This window comes from Mauremys reevesii, linkage group 5 (assembly GCF_016161935.1).
Source record: "Mauremys reevesii isolate NIE-2019 linkage group 5, ASM1616193v1, whole genome shotgun sequence".
In the NCBI taxonomy this organism is placed as follows: Eukaryota; Metazoa; Chordata; order Testudines; family Geoemydidae; genus Mauremys; species Mauremys reevesii.
This window is the reverse complement of record NC_052627.1, coordinates 56,543,305-56,559,043: the sequence shown is the minus strand read 5'-3', so window position 1 is coordinate 56,559,043 and position 15,739 is coordinate 56,543,305. Positions and strand designations below refer to the sequence as shown.

General features: G+C 40.8%; 1 protein-coding gene across 5 annotated transcripts in view; it reads left to right on the top strand.

Annotated features, from left to right (window-relative positions):
- NR3C2 (nuclear receptor subfamily 3 group C member 2) overlaps window positions 1-15,739 on the top strand; it is a 258,185-nt gene that overhangs the window by 199,629 nt on the left and 42,817 nt on the right. For all 5 annotated transcript variants that reach the window (XR_005599519.1, XM_039541769.1, XM_039541767.1 and 2 more), the window contains exons 5-6: window positions 10,107-10,451; window positions 11,150-11,294. Coding sequence is in view for 4 of the 5 variants with exons in the window: in XM_039541769.1 (XP_039397703.1) it covers window positions 10,107-10,451; window positions 11,150-11,294 (490 nt within the window). In the remaining variant the exon portion in view is untranslated. The remainder of the gene's footprint in view (window positions 1-10,106; window positions 10,452-11,149; window positions 11,295-15,739) is intronic.

Sequence of the window (15,739 nt, the reverse complement as noted above, 5' to 3'; positions counted from 1 at the left end):
AAATTTGCAATGTGTCTGTTTTGCTGTTTTTTCCCAAGATATGATATGTGGGCAGAATCTTCAGACTTCTAGCTATTTCTCATTAAGCTTTTTTGGATAAAGCTTTTTAATTTTGATTTTTACCAGGAAACTACTAATTGGCATTTGGTAAAAGTTGTTCCCTCACAGAGGAGTAGTATCCTATGAAGCTGTTATTTGTCAATTAATCATCACTTTGAGAATTGCTAAAATGTAAGCAAATGCATTAGACTTTTTTTCTGGCAACCTAAATATTCCTGTAAAATAGTCTTTGGAAATAGGCCCCACAGGCAGGGCGACATTGAACAACAATGCAGAGGATGAAGATTTCTTCCAAGCAGCTTCTCCATAGCCTCTCCCTGTACATTGGAACTTTTTCTGTTCTTTTGATTTTTTCAGGCATTGTAACAGAAGGCAGGATTTGCTCCCAAGTACACAGTTGTTCTGTATCTGCTTGAGAAAAATGTGGAAATTATTTAAAGAGAGAGAAATACAGTAATAAACTAGAACTGCTAGTGAAACAACATATCTAAAAACTAGGACACCCGTTATTTAACTACAGAGTCCAGAGTAGCTAGAAACCAAGACAACACCAATTATTTAATTACAGAATTGTTTAACCACAGTTACAGTGTGTATCTAGTAATATTCATTTAACAATCACTGTTGGCAACTCCACTATTATCCTAATCCTTCGGGCTCACAACATTGGTATAATTTTCTACTCCTGTCCCTTCCTTGCTTCCTTCCTTCCTTCCTCCCTTCTCTCATGCTGAAGCTGTGCCTAAATTCTACTTCTGTGCTTTTCCTTCTTTTTTTACATATACACCACTTTCTTTCTTTTTCCCCCCTATGGCTTTTCTCTCTGTGTTCTGTTCACTTTGTCTTGTATTTCACCTTCTCTTTCCTTAAACCTTTTTCTAAAGTAGAGCAGCATGCTTTTCCCCTTCATTCTGTATTTCTTGTCTCTTCTCTATGTCCTTGTTCTTTTTTGTGGCCTATCTTTAATCTTTCACCTGTTCTGTACTCTTTTCCCTCTTGTGTTCCCCTTTCTTTGGTCCCTCTCCTGATAAGTTCTCCCCTTCTCCATATGCAGCCTCTGTTCCATGCCTTCCATTCCGTGTGTGTGCATGGGGGAGAAATGACACACTACACTACTCTTGTGGTCTCTCCCTTTTCCTTATCCCAATTGCCTGCTTCTCTGGTAAATCCCCATAAGTTTCTTGTGGCAGTAAATCTGGTTGGTCTGCTAATTATGTAAGTCAGGCAGTTGTTTAAGAAGTCTAACAAGCACTATTAAGTGGGGCTGTAGGAAGAGAGGCTGACACCTGTGGCAGTGTGCTGCTGTAAGGCTGTTTGCTCCTCCCTCTCCTTTTTCAAAAAAGACTTGTGATGGTGCATCACTGTTGACTGACTTTTTTTTTCCTTTTTTTCTTTTTTTTTTCAGGTTTTGGGTGAGGCTAAAGTTCTCCTAGCCATGATTAGCTTAGTCCTTGTATTCCAGCAGAATTTAAACTAAGATAAATAGAGCTCTAACTTTGGCAACGTTAACTAGTCATTAGCTGTGCAAACAATAATTAAGTTTGTGATGGGCAGCAACCAAGCTGTTCTCTGAATACATCACTTATGTAAAAATCCTTCTTCCCTTGTGCAAGGGGAACATTGCTTGTTACAGGTGCTCCTGCATTTGATTTTGTGCTTATATTGTAACTACAGTTTTTTAGAAAACATTTTTGTGGTTATTTAAGCCAAAAAGCAGGGGAAAGGGAAAATTACAAGGGATCCCGTGTTACTTAGATGTGTCTCAGCATGAAAAGAAAAAAGTAATCTATAGATTTGAGTATGGTATTATCCAATAGTAGTATCATGCTATTTTCCAGCATTTGTGTCTCCCTGAAATATGATAAGTCAGTGGTGAAAATGAAAATTATTAATTTCAAGCATATATAAGAGTTCATTAGAATTCATATTGAATAAATTAACATTCAGCAATATGAGTTACAACATATCTATCACCAAAATTATACTATGTGCTTTACAGATCAAAAGAAGACAGTTTTCAAACTTTCAGGACCCAGTTTTTCACCAACATTCCACAGGTTCAAAAGAGAGGGGCTGGTATCTGTGTACCAGCTCCCTCTTTAGTGCTGGCCTCTCCAAACAGTCATTTTAGGAAAATGTGGTCCATCCATCTTGCCTGAGTCAAAAGGCTGAGGTGGAGAAGGGGGAGAAATATCCTCTGGGTTGTAGCATTTTATACTAAAAGCAGGTTTAATACAATGTTTCCATTTTCCTTCTTCTCCAGAGCTTGCATAGGGATTCTGTATTTCAGGGGTCCCCAACCTGGTGCCTGCGGGCACCATGGCACCCGCGGGGGCATCTAAATGCGCCCACATCCTGGCCGGCAATCGAACATCTGCCAAAATGCCGCCAAAATTCGGCGGCATTTTGGCGGTGACGACTCTGGATGACGCCGCTTGCCGCCAACACGGATGCTGGACAGCTGCCACGGTCCTTCGTCTGGCGCCCGCCAGATGAAAAGGTTGGGGACCACTGCTGTATCTTGTTTCCAGGCAGATGTTGCTACTTAATTTAAGCATCTTTACGATTAAGTCCTCTGTATATCCTACCAACTCATCAGGCTCCCTTACTTTAAGGATTCTCACACCTAGATTCCAAGTCTTCACATGGTTTTACAAATTCTCCAAACATCTCTTAGGATAGTGGGCTTAGTCCTGCTTCTATAGTTGACATTTTACCATTTACTTCCATCAGTTCAGGATTGGTCCTGTTGGTCAGGATTGGTACTCATTTAGTTTTATTTATTTCTTCATTGTAAATATATTAGTGGTAGTAGCAGTAGATTATCTCCGTTTTAGTTTTATTTAAGTGGACAACCATTTTAGCTGAACAAGTAGAGATGACTTTTCCGATATCTCTACCATGTTTCTCCACTACAGAGATGACTAGTATTATAGAATATAAATGTTATTGTGTACTGCAGGAATACTTTTGCATATTTTCCTCTTTTTCAACAAGAGGTGCGGATTGCCTGTTGCTGTAGTGCTGTCTGTAGCTTCGAAAAGTCAACATTATATGATTTTCCACAAGACTTCCCCTTGTATTTTATTTTAAATTTTGTATTCTGGTGCATAAGAATATTAGACATCTACAAATACTGATCTGACAAAAAAAATCTTTGTTAAAGCCAGAGCCATTTGCAAGGCATCTTTCACCACACTTCTCCTTTCTTCAACTATTTATCTGTTTCAGAAAACCTTAAGAATATAAGAATTTAGGAACTGTGGTGCAGGATCAGAATTATGAAAGTCTTGTCCTAACCCTTAATAGTTAGAGATTGGCTTAAGCACTAGAACATGAGGTTTTATATCCTTTCCAAAACTTTTTTTTTGCATAGACTATTATAACTTTTGATATTCCTACTATTCACATAAGTGTCCAATCACTCTTAGAATACTGATGTTGAATTTCTTGATCTCAATTACAGACATGTTTCTAAAGAAAATAATTATAGGATTTGAGCTTTTGATTAGCAATTATATTTAGTCAGAATTCTTGCTGATCTGCCTTGTGACTATGCTAAGTTTTATGATATTGTGGGGTACGGGCAAGAGCTATGATGTATATTTTCTTTCCAATTTTGAGTTGTCTTTATTAGCTTTATATTTGGTAGTCCAATTAAAGAACAGTTGTGAAACACACCTTTAAAAAAAATTAAACTCAGTGCAGTTACTTCTCAGAGGTTCAGAATCTTTTGTAGTTGGCTGCTGGTTTCTGTGTGAATTACCAAACCAGTTGAGCTAGAGTCCTGGAGTGAAACCAAATGAAAAACACAGTTCTTTTCACTGTAAACGTGACTATAAAGCAGTAATATTTTTCTCAGTTTCGTTTTGATGGTATAACGGAAAAAAATGAAATTGAAACATACTTTTTGTGATATTGCCATGGAAGAAAACAAAAAATAAACACAAAAATACTTGGAGAGGAAAATCAGAGGATTTATATCTTGGTTAAATGGGCTGTCAGTTTAGCTAAGCTGCTAGATGTTTGTGGGAACTACCAAACCAGTTCAGTTAGCATTCTGGCATGATCCCAGATGAAAATATAGTTTCTGCTTCTGCACACACGAAAGACGCATAAGATTCTCCTTGTTAGACTCTTTGTGCTAATGGAAATAAAACATAGAGCTTGAAAAACAAATGAATAATAAAAGTAAGCAGTGATATTTGATCCTTTTTTATTCCTTCAGGCCTATTTTTAACATTTTTCAGTGATGCATGTCACTGTTACCTCATTATCAAGTATTGTGCTGAATGGGGACATCCTAGCTTTGCTCTTGGGATACATTTGGTTGCAAAAAGTGCTAGTTCAGCTTTGGCTTGCTAAAATAACTCAGTAGTCATAGTGATCCCACCTCTGTGTGCAGTACTGTACGTATAACTGCATTCAATAGGGAGCAAATACATTTTCACTTACTTTACACTAAGTTTAATAAGCTTGTGCACATTGCCGGTTTGGAACTCAGTATTTATTGGGAGTGTGGAGGAGAATAAGTATATTTACCAAAACACAAGATCAGCTGCTGCTTTGTAAGGTCTCCTACTGGATACCATTTATTTCATTCTGAGGCAGGTAGGGAAGGGAGTTCAAAGAGAAGCTGTGTGCCACCAGTAGAAATGCCTCTGTGAGTAAAACGAGCAGGGTTTATTCTAATGGATGTCCTCTGGCTGGCTGACAAAAATGCTAAAGGTGCTGCTGCTCTTTGGTGCCTGCCACAGAACATTATTTTTACATTTAATGCACCTCATATTATTTTAATGTTTATTTGATCAGGTCTGGGATTGTTAGACTAGAGGATGGGATTCATGGAGCATTTAACCATCACGGATCTAAATTAGGCACTGGCATTTTATTTTTATTTGCACTGGTTGCATGTAGTTTAACAAAGTTTTAGATCAGTTGCATAATTATACCTTTTCAAAAAGAAATTAGAAAATGTCTTATGGTTAAGGTTTAAAAAAAGAAAAAGAAGCAGGTAGTAACACTAAAATGGAACAAAAACTATAATCTGTTAAACAGTACTGTAGAGCTGCTTGAAATGTAGAAGTAGGAGCATCTTTTGTAGTAAAGAGAAGGTATGGTAAGTTAAGGGAAAATATGAATATTTTTCAGAACAGAAAAATCACTGATATAGTGAATTAAATACTAGAGAGCAATACATAAATAAGGCTATTTTTAGAAAACTTGTCTCCCATTTCCATTTGTTTCTTCATAAATGTTGAGATTATTACAATTACTTTAGAAAAATATACTTTAGTGATAGTCCCAGACTGACATGCTAATGTCATCACATCCATAGAGGTAGATTACTAGTGTATGAAAGCGTTTACTCCTCCAGTTGTACTTCTGCTCAGAGGCATTGGGCCTAAAGATTTGATTAAGTTTTTGTACTTTATAAAGTGTCCCAATCTGTTATACATGTGGCTGGTTGAATAATTGAATTTTAAATTATGACAGGCAGCTTTTGATTAATACTGGTACATAGTTATCCTTTTATAAAAATTTCCCTCTGGTTTGCACACCTGTGGGCATCTCATGGTTATGTCAACACTTCAGTTTCTGCATAACATCCCTAAGATTGCAGCTCATGTAGGCATACCCATGAGATTGCAGCAAGGCATACCCATGCTAGCTTTAATCTAGATGCAGTGGTGTGGGCTCCAGTGCATGCTGTACAAGCCTGTCCAGAACCCTGGGTATGTACTTATGTTGGTAGTCTGTGCCGCCATGTCTTCACTGCTATTTTAACGTGCTGAAAGCTAGTGCGGGTTTGCCTACCCAAGCTGCAGCTGCACCTCCTATTGCTGTGTAGACATACCTACAGAGAAAGAAGTAAGAACTAAAAGTACAAAGATATTATACAGAAAAAAAATAATAAAATGTGATGCAACTTTTTTATGGAGCAGAGTGTATGGATGTTTTGCAGTGATCGCATGAATGGAGCTGAACATGCACTTGCCACTGGGTATAGGGCTCACTGTTGAACTCGTAACTAATCCTATTGACTTAAAAAAAAAAAAAAACCTACTCCCAGGACTGGATCTAACAATAGGGTCAGTCCCAGTATCTTGAAGGCCTTGCATTTGATATTATTTTATTACCATCGTGCCTCGGAGGCACAATCATCATGACCCAGGACCCCATTGTGCTAGGCACTGTACAAACACAGAACATAAAGATGGTCTGTGCCCCAAAGAACTTACAATCTAAATATAAGAAGAGAGACAACAGATGGTAACAAACAGAGAGGTGAGTACAAAAAAATAAATAGTATTGGTCAGCATGATAGTGGTCTAAGCGTACCAGCAGCCTGTTTTTTGTAAGCATCATGGAAAGAGTTTTAAGTAGGTTTTTGAAGGAGAATAATGAAATGGTTTTGTAGATGTTTATGGAAAACTCCTCTCAAATATGAGGGACAGCATGGAAGAAAGCACAAAAGTTCTTTCAAAAGTGTTTTGAAATTTTAACAAATGAGTGATGTAGGCTGGCATCATGGGCTGACCGGAAGCAGGAATCAATATCGCGATAGTGAATAAGAGATGATAGTTAAGGTAGGGATAGGCTCAGAAGAGCCTTGAAAGTGAATGTTTCAACACAAGCATCTTGTGTTTGATGTGATAAAGAAGGGGAGCCAGTGGAAGGAGGCAAAGACAGAGGTACATGCTCAAAGAAGTGGGCTAGGATAATGATCTTAGTAGCAGCATTTTTAATGGCTCTGAAGGGTGAGATTACTTTTGTCAAGGCCAGAGAAAAGGTGCGAGAAGATGAGAACTTTGAGAAGAGTTTTAGCTCTGTGGATGGGTAGGAAAGGTCGTATCTTAGGGATGTTATGTGGAAAAAAATGCCAATATTTAGTCATAACCTATTTATTTTGATTTTATTATTCTTTTGTTTCAGTTTTGTCTTCATCACATACTCTGTTTTAAAATAATGTGTACAGTATCTCAGTGCAGTCCATCCTGATGTTAAGGGAGGCATATTGGAGTGTTTTCAGCTACAAGTGCAGTGCCTTTGACAGTTTATTATGTTTATTATTAGTTTATTATGGTGGTTTATTTTGTTTTGTGTTTACCTGGAGACAGAGTTCTTTGGCCTGTGTTAGACAGGAGGTCGGACACTAGATTATCATAATGGTCCCTTTTGGCCCTAAAATCTATTAACCTTTTTCTCCAAGTCCTATAACAGGCTAAGAAATTGAATTCACTGTAGTGTAGGGCTAAACATTGGCCCATGCTGTCCCTTCCCATCTTAAAGCCTATGAGAGTCAGCAAAGAGGAGGATCTCTGCACTTAGTTCATCCCCAGTCATGTTAGCATTGCACTTTTGCTCCTCCCCCCAGAATAAACTGTGGGTTTAAATCCCAAATCTGGGAAATATCCTAGATCCTAAGGCAGCAGTGGGCAACCTGTGGCCAACGGACCACATGCGGCCCATTAGGATAATCTGATTGCAGGCCGTGATTTTTTTTTTCCTTCTGCTTTTGGCCGTCTGCAGGCATGGCCCCCAGCAGCTCCCAGTGGCCGTGGTTCACCGTTCCCAGCCAATGGGAGCTGCGGGAAGCGGCGGGCCGCAGGGACTTGGAATCGGCTTGCTCCTGGGCTTCTAGGGACCAGTTGGATGCTTCAGGCTGACATACTAACCTCCAGATATGAAGTAGGATGCCTGGGTTGTGGAGTCCAACGCAAAGCCTCATATGGAAATTGTGTCTTTTTAAAAAATAAATGTTTGGCCTAGATGTGGAAAGATTCCCTCCCCCTCCCCTCCACCCCCTGCCATCATGGAATTTTGGAGGTTTGCGGAATGTTCCTACAAAAGGTAGGAATGATGGGAAAAGACTCCCACTTAAGTTTGTAAAAAAACTTTTTTTCAGGTCTGGGCTTTTATCAAAATAAAATGTTTTGATCGACCAGACACAAACAAAAAAGGCTAATTTCATTTTGTGGGAAATTTCCAGGGTGGTGTGTGTGGGGGGAGGGGGGCTGTTTTGTTCCACTGTCTTGGTCACATGGGGAAACGGTGCTTTTTATGCTCTTTCACCTCTCCCCACTTCTTGGATATCTACATAGCATTTCGTCTTTAATACAGAAGATGTTGACAGAATCAATTCATGATCCACTGCAAGTTGGGAGATTCATCTAAGTTCTCCCTTGAGAGCTACCCTCCTCCAGTATTGAACTCATCGATATAATAGACCTTTTAACAGGAATCACAGTCTATGCAATGTAATATATTGACATAATCTGGATTTTTTATTTTCTGTGCTTAGATAATATGGTAATATATGCTATGTAAATACCTAAGGTAGAAGTTTGATCAATTTTACTTCACTGTGAGCCAAATCATATACCCTGTGAAAGCCCAAGTAACGAAGAAAATGAGGTTTCTGCAGCAGATGGAGGGAAAAAGGAATCTCCCTCTCTTACCCTCCAGTGAACCACCAGCAGAGCTATTCTGTAGTCTTGCAGCTGGTGGAGCTTCCCCTATGCAAGGGACAGGGAAATATAGCTGATTGTTCCTCATATTTGCAGAACTATCAGTCACTTTACATTATGTGAATGGAAAATATGGAGGGCCCTCTGCACCCTACATCCTTTCATATAGTGGTAACATATCACTGTTGCTGTCTTCCAACTGAGCATATGCACCAAAGGAGCATAGGGGGGACAGGATTTGCTGTTTAAAAATGAAATTTCAGTGTGGTCAAGTTCACTCTAATAAAGCAGTACTATAACTGAAATATGTAAAAATTGGCTTAACGGCAGGAAGTGGGGAGAAGTGAATGAACAGCAGAGAGAGAGAAGTTTTACACTTCTCAGGCTCAGGATTTTTTGGTTAGCTGGCTATATATGGTCATAGTGTAATTTCAAAAGTAGCCAGAAGAGAAGACTGAGTCGTGAGATGAGAAAGTACTAGGGTAGAAAAAAAGAGTTACAATGACGAAGTGGTTTGACTAGATTAGACTAATAGGTTGATAGGTTGTGATCAGGGGCGGCTCTAGGCACCAGCAAAACAAGCTGGTGCCTAGGGCGGCCAAATCTAGGGGGCGGCAGGCTGGGCCGGCGGACCTGCCGCAGTCATGCCTGCGGGAGGTCCACCGGAGCCCCGGGACGACCGGACCTGCCGCAGGCATGACTGCGGAGGGGGTGCTCGTCCCGCGGCTCGGCTGGACCTCCCGCAGGCATGACTGCGGCAGCTCAAGTGGAGCCGCCGGACCCGCGAACCGGGGTCCAGCCGAGCCACGCGGGACCAGCGGTCCCTCTGCAGTCATGCTCGCGGGAGGTCCCCTGCTCCCGCGGCTCCGGGGTGCCTCCCGCGCATGAGTGCTTGGGGCGGCCAAAAACGTAGAGCCGCCCCTGGTTGTGATCTGTGTATAGAAATGGAAAATAGTAAGACAAGGGGCCAGAAAGAATTATCTTGATTACCAAATGCAATTGAGACTAGAGATCATGAAGAAAAATGTATGGGTGAGAGATGATTAAGATAAAAACCTACAAAACAAATCAAAACCATTTTACAATGTTTCATGTAAATTGAAAAAGGTAACTAGGAAACAGGGTGTATTTATAGAAACATGAACAATAAATTAGCAGACATTATTATTTCACTATTGAAATGATACAACAGGGGACAACAAAAATGATTCATGGTTGTAGGAGAATTAATTATTATAAAGTCAGAGAGGTAAGCCTTACTTGATTTTTGTTTAATTTATTTGCATTAGGGGGAAAAGGGGAGGGGAGAGAGTGTGTCTTAGAAGAACATTTTAGAGATAGAGATGACATTTAGGTTTATTGGTACAGTATATCCTGGATTTAAGTGGGTAGCAGCCTGCTTACATATTTTTCTCCTGGCCCATGTTCCGTTGTTGAATGTGTTCTGGTATTGTCATGCTTACTATTGGGTAAAGATGGTTTACATATTAATTTCATTTTTGAAATAATCTTTTTATGCCTCCATCAAGTAAAGGTTATATCAGATTTCTGTGATTGTCTTGTTCTTCTTTTCAGCCCGAAAGTCCAAAAAGCTGGGAAAATTGAAAGGGGTGCATGAAGAACAGCAACAACAGCAGCAGCAGCAACAGCCACTACCCCAAAGCCCAGAGGAAGGGACTACATATATTGCTCCAGTAAAAGAGCCATCTGTAAACACAGCACTTGTTCCTCACCTGTCTGCTATTTCACCAGCACTTGCTCCTTCACCCTCTATGGTCCTTGAAAGCATTGAGCCTGAAATAGTGTATGCAGGATATGATAATTCAAAACCAGATACAGCGGAGCACCTGCTTTCCACTTTAAACCGCCTTGCTGGCAAGCAGATGGTTCAGGTCGTAAAGTGGGCAAAGATACTTCCAGGTAAGAATGTATTTTATTGTATGTGTTTTCTTTTGAAAATAGGATTTGTGTCTTAATATGCCATTTGCCCAACAGATCTAGGTAAAATTAATCTTCTTTCATACATTTTAAAGATAGATAATATAATATTTTTGCTGGGGAGGAGGTGATAAATATTGTATTGCATCGTTAATGTAATGATTGTTTTTTGTTTTTCTGACTGAAAATTAAAACTTTGTCTTGTTGGTATTAGTAATGACCACCTAAATAAAATAAATGTTGGGTTGCTAGAACTAAGAGTTCTGTTTGGGACTGTATTGTTTAAAATGTGCAGACTAAGAATAGATTTCAGTGCTACAATTATCAGAGGGGTAGCCGTGTTAGTCTGGATCTGTTAAAAGCAACAAAGAGTCTTGTGGCACCTTAAAGACTAACAGATGTATTGGAGCATAAGCTTTCGTGGGTGAATGCCCTCTTCGTCAGACGCATGTGTCTGACGAAGTGGGCATTCACCCACGAAAGCTTATGCTCCAATACATCTGTTAGTCTTTAAGGTGCCACAGGACTCTTTAATGCTACAATTGTTTCATTGAATATTTTGGAGAAATGTAAACTGTTAGGGATAGGTGAGCTTTTTTCCAGTTTGAGTTTAAGATACTTCACACTACATTGCACCTGAATGTTGTTTGTAGTTTGTGATTAATCATTTTGTTCTTCAGGATTTAGAAACTTGCCTCTCGAGGACCAAATTACTCTAATCCAGTACTCATGGATGTGTCTGTCGTCATTTGCCTTGAGCTGGAGATCATACAAACATACAAACAGCCAATTCCTCTATTTTGCTCCAGACCTGGTCTTCAATGAGTAAGTATCTATTAATTGGCCTTTTCAAAGTAAGATGGATAGAGTTCAGATATTATAATATTTTAAATATATACATGGAGTATGAAAAATTCAAATTCCCAATTTGAAATGTGGATACAGAAGGCTGAGCAACTGAAAACTTTCAACAAAGCTACACTACCTCCTTCCAGTTTTCTTTGTGTATGCAAGTGCATATAGAAATGTTCCCAAAACAAGGATGTTATGTTGGCTTTGAAATATGACTGATATACAACCCAGATTAATAGAAAACAGTCTCTTTTTGGTATCTACTATAGTTTGGAAGAATATCTCATTTCTAGGAAATGTAAATGTTTAAATTGCGAGTTTTTCTAAGCAGATTCAAATAATGGTTCTTTTGTTAACAGTATACAGCTGCTCAATGTGTTTTCATGACAATCATAATTGCCCTTCTTTATAGTCATGAAAGAAGCCAAAATGTTTTTCTATAACGAAACATTCCTAGTTGTATGATGCAAAAAAAAAAAAAAAAAAAAAAACCCTGAAGGAACTAGTCCTTCCAAGCATGTGCATTCCTTCTTATTTTAAGTTAATATTTTAGTGCTGGTTATTTGCTGAATTAGTGATTTAATTTGTGCTTGTTTGTTCAGAATGGTAGTGTCAGGAAATAAAAATAACCAAACAGTCAAATTGGGATAGCATCACATGCTCATTCCAGAAGAGAACTCTTTCTAAAAGTATGAAAGAGGAACAACCAATAGAACAGGAGGAGTGGTGAGGAAGAAAAACAGGAAAAGAATGGACAAGAAATAGAAGCTTCCAACTCAATTCACTAAACCATTCTGAACCATTTCTCTTGGAGAATGTGCTGCAAAATGTTATTGGTACTATTTCTGCATATGCTACTATGCAGAGAATTAACATTTTGTGTACTTATTAGTTATTGCATTGTTTTGGCATCATCGGCCTGATCCAAAGCCCATTAAAATCAATGAGAGTCTTCCCATTTGCTTCAAAAGACTTTGGACCCAGTCCCATAATGGTAAATACCACAACAGGTTTGACTAAGGGAAAGGCATTAGTCAATGGGAATGTGGTTAGAAATATACTTTCAGCCTGTGTGCTGAAGAAATTGAATAGGGGGTTCAAAACTTACATTAGTTGGAATGAATCCCACCTGCAAACAAAAATGTAGTTGCAGTTTACAATGAGAAATAATAGTAAAATTAGCATAAAATCTAGCAGTTGAGTTAAAAAAGTATGGATTGAATGAATGGACTATAGACTATAGGACTATAAAGTGGATAGAAAGCTGGCTAGATCATCGGGCTCCACAGGTAGTAATCAATGACTCAATGTCTAGTTAACAGCTGGTATTAAGCAGAGTGCCCTAGGGGTCAGTCCTGGGGCCAGTTTTGTTCAACATCTTCATTAATGATCTGGATGATGGGATGGATTGCACCCTCAGCAAGTTCATGGATGACACTAAGCTGGGGGGAGAGAGAGAGATGCTGGAGGGTAGGGATAGGGTCCCTAGTAACCTAGACAAATTGGAGGATTGGGCCAAAAGAAATCTGATGAGGTTCAACAAGGACAAGTGCAGAGTCCTGCACTTAGGATGGAAGAATCCCATACACTGCTACAGGCTGGGGACTGACTCACTAAGCAGCAGTTCTGCAGAAAAGGATCTGGGGATTACAGTGGATGAGAAACTGGATATGAGTCAACAATGTGCCCTTGTTCCCAAGAAGGCTAATGGTACCTTGGGCTGCATTAGTAGGAGCATTGCCAGCAGATCAAGGGAAGTGATTTTTCCCCTCTATTTGGCACTGATGAGGCCATAGCTGGAGTATTGCATCCAGTTTTTGGCCCTCCACTGCAGAAAGGATGTGGACAAATTGAAGAGAGTCCATGGAGGGCATGAAAATGATTAGGGGGCTGGGGCACATGACTTAGGAGGAGAGGCTGAGGGAACTGTGATTATTTAGTCTGCAGAAGAGAAGAATGAGGGGGGATTTGATAGCAGCCTTCAACTACGTGAAGGGGGGTTCCAAAGAGGATGGGGGTAGGCTGTTCTCAGTGGTGGCAGATGACAGAACAAGGAGCAATGATCTCAAGTTCCAGTGGGTGAGGTCTAGGTTGGATATTAGGAAAAATTATTTCACTAGGAGGGTGGAGAAGCACTGGAATGGGTTACCTAGAGAGCTGGTGGAATCTCCTTCCTTAGAGGTTTTTAAGGCCCGTCTTGACAAAGCCCTGGCTGGGATGATTTAGTTGGGGTTGGTCCTGCTTTGAGCAGGGGGTTGGACTAGATGACCTCCTGAGGTCTCTTCCAACCCTAATATTCTATTATTCTGGTTTCATGGGTTTTATGCTGCAGGTCCTAAAATAAATGTCCACAAGAGTTGCAGAGGCTGAGATTAGGATCAGATCAGTGAAAGGTACTATTGACTGCCTGCAAAGAAACTCTACGGATATGCAAAAAGAGCTAGCTTTGGGAAAAAATAAGATGAATGATCTGAACTGCTCTAGACTGAACAATATACTTACTATAATGCTATCAAAATCAGCATCCTACAGGGATTTTTGGACATTGGAAGATGGAACTGAAATTGTAGATACATTAAAAGCTACTTTGGGTACATCTACAGTACGAAATTAATTCGAATTTATTTTATTCGAATTTTGGGAAGCGATTTTATACATTCGGTGTTGTGTGTCTCCACTAAAGCGTGTGAATTTAGCGAAGTGCATCCACAGTACCGAGGCTAGCATCGAATGTCGGAGCGGTGCACTGTGGTAGCTATCCCACAATTCCCACAGTCTCTGCTGCCCATTGGAATTGTGGGTTAAGCTCCCAGTGCATGATGGGGCAAAAACATTCTCGGGGGTGTTTCTGGGTGTGTGCTGTCACTCACTCCTCCCTCCATGAAAGCTACGGCAGACGCCATACTACCAGCAGACGGTGCAGCACGGTGAACCACCTGTCTCCTGGTACTATGAATCCACCTCGCATGTCCTCTCATCTTTCTATCTACTCTTTCATCTAACCATTTCCCGCCTTTTTTCGGCTACCATGAACAGAGCCGCACAGCTTCCGATGCCTTTTCCATGTTGTCTGTCCTGGGCTCCCGTGGAAGCTACAGAAGGCAACAATTCCCTGCTGTTTTTCAGCCATCATGAACAGAGTCGCACAGCTTCCACTGCAAACTCTGCTCTCCCGCTCTTGCAGCTCTAATGAAAGCTACAGAAGACAACCATTTACTTACTTTTATCAGCCATCTGGAACCAAACTGCTCGTTTCAGGCCTTTTTCCAGAACTACTCGTTCAGGCACCATATCGCGGCAAGCACGGAGACTGCTCAGATCTCCGCTGCAGTTTTGACCATTGTAAATACTTTGCACATTATCCAGCACTATGTGCAGTACCTGCAAAACCGGGCGAGGAAGCAACGACAGCGCAGTTACTATACTGATAAGGACATGGACACAGACATTCCTAGAAGCATGGCATGTGGCAATTGGGAGATCATGGTGGCATTGGGCCTGGTTCATGCTGTGGAATGCCGATTCTAGGCCCGGGAAACAAGCACAGACTGGTGGGACCGCATAGTGTTGCGGGATGGGATGATAGGTCTGGGATGATTCCCAGTGGCTGCGAAACTTTCGTATGCGTAGGGCCACTTTCATGGAACTTTGTGACTTGCTGTCCCCTGCCCTGAAGCACAAATACACCAAAATGAGAGCAGCCCTCACAGTTGAGAAGCGACTGGCCATAGCCCTGTGGAAGCTTGCAACACCTGACAGCTACCGGTCAGTCTGGAATCAGTTTGGAGTGGGCAAATCTACTGTGGAGGCTGCAGTGCTGCAAGTAGCCAACACAATCATTGACCAGCTGCTATCAAGGGTAGTGACTCTGGGAAATGTGCAGACCATTGTGGGTGGCTTTAATGCGCTGGGGTTCCCTAACTGTGGCGGGGTGATAGATGGAACCCATATCCCTATCTTGGCCCTGGCACACCAGGGCAGCCAGTACATAAACCACAAGGGGTACTTTTCCATGGTGCTGCAAGCACTGGTGGATCACAAGGGACATTTCACTGACGTCAGCGTGAGATGGCTGGGAAAGGTACATGACGTTCGCATCTTCAGGAACTCTGGTCTGTTTGAACAGCTGCAGGAAGGGACTTTCTTCCCAGACCAGAAAATTACTGTTGGGGATGTTGAAATGCCTATAGTTATCCTTGGGGACCCAGCCTACCCCTTAATGCCATGGCTCATGAAGCCATACACAGGCACCCTAGACAGTAGTAAGGAGCAGTTCAACTATAGGCTGAGCAAGTGCAGAATGGTGGTAGAATGTGCTTTTGGACGTTTGAAAGCGCGCTGGCACAGTTTACTGACTCGGTTAGATCTCAGCACAACCAATATTCCAATTGTAATTGCTGCTTGTTGTGTACTCCACA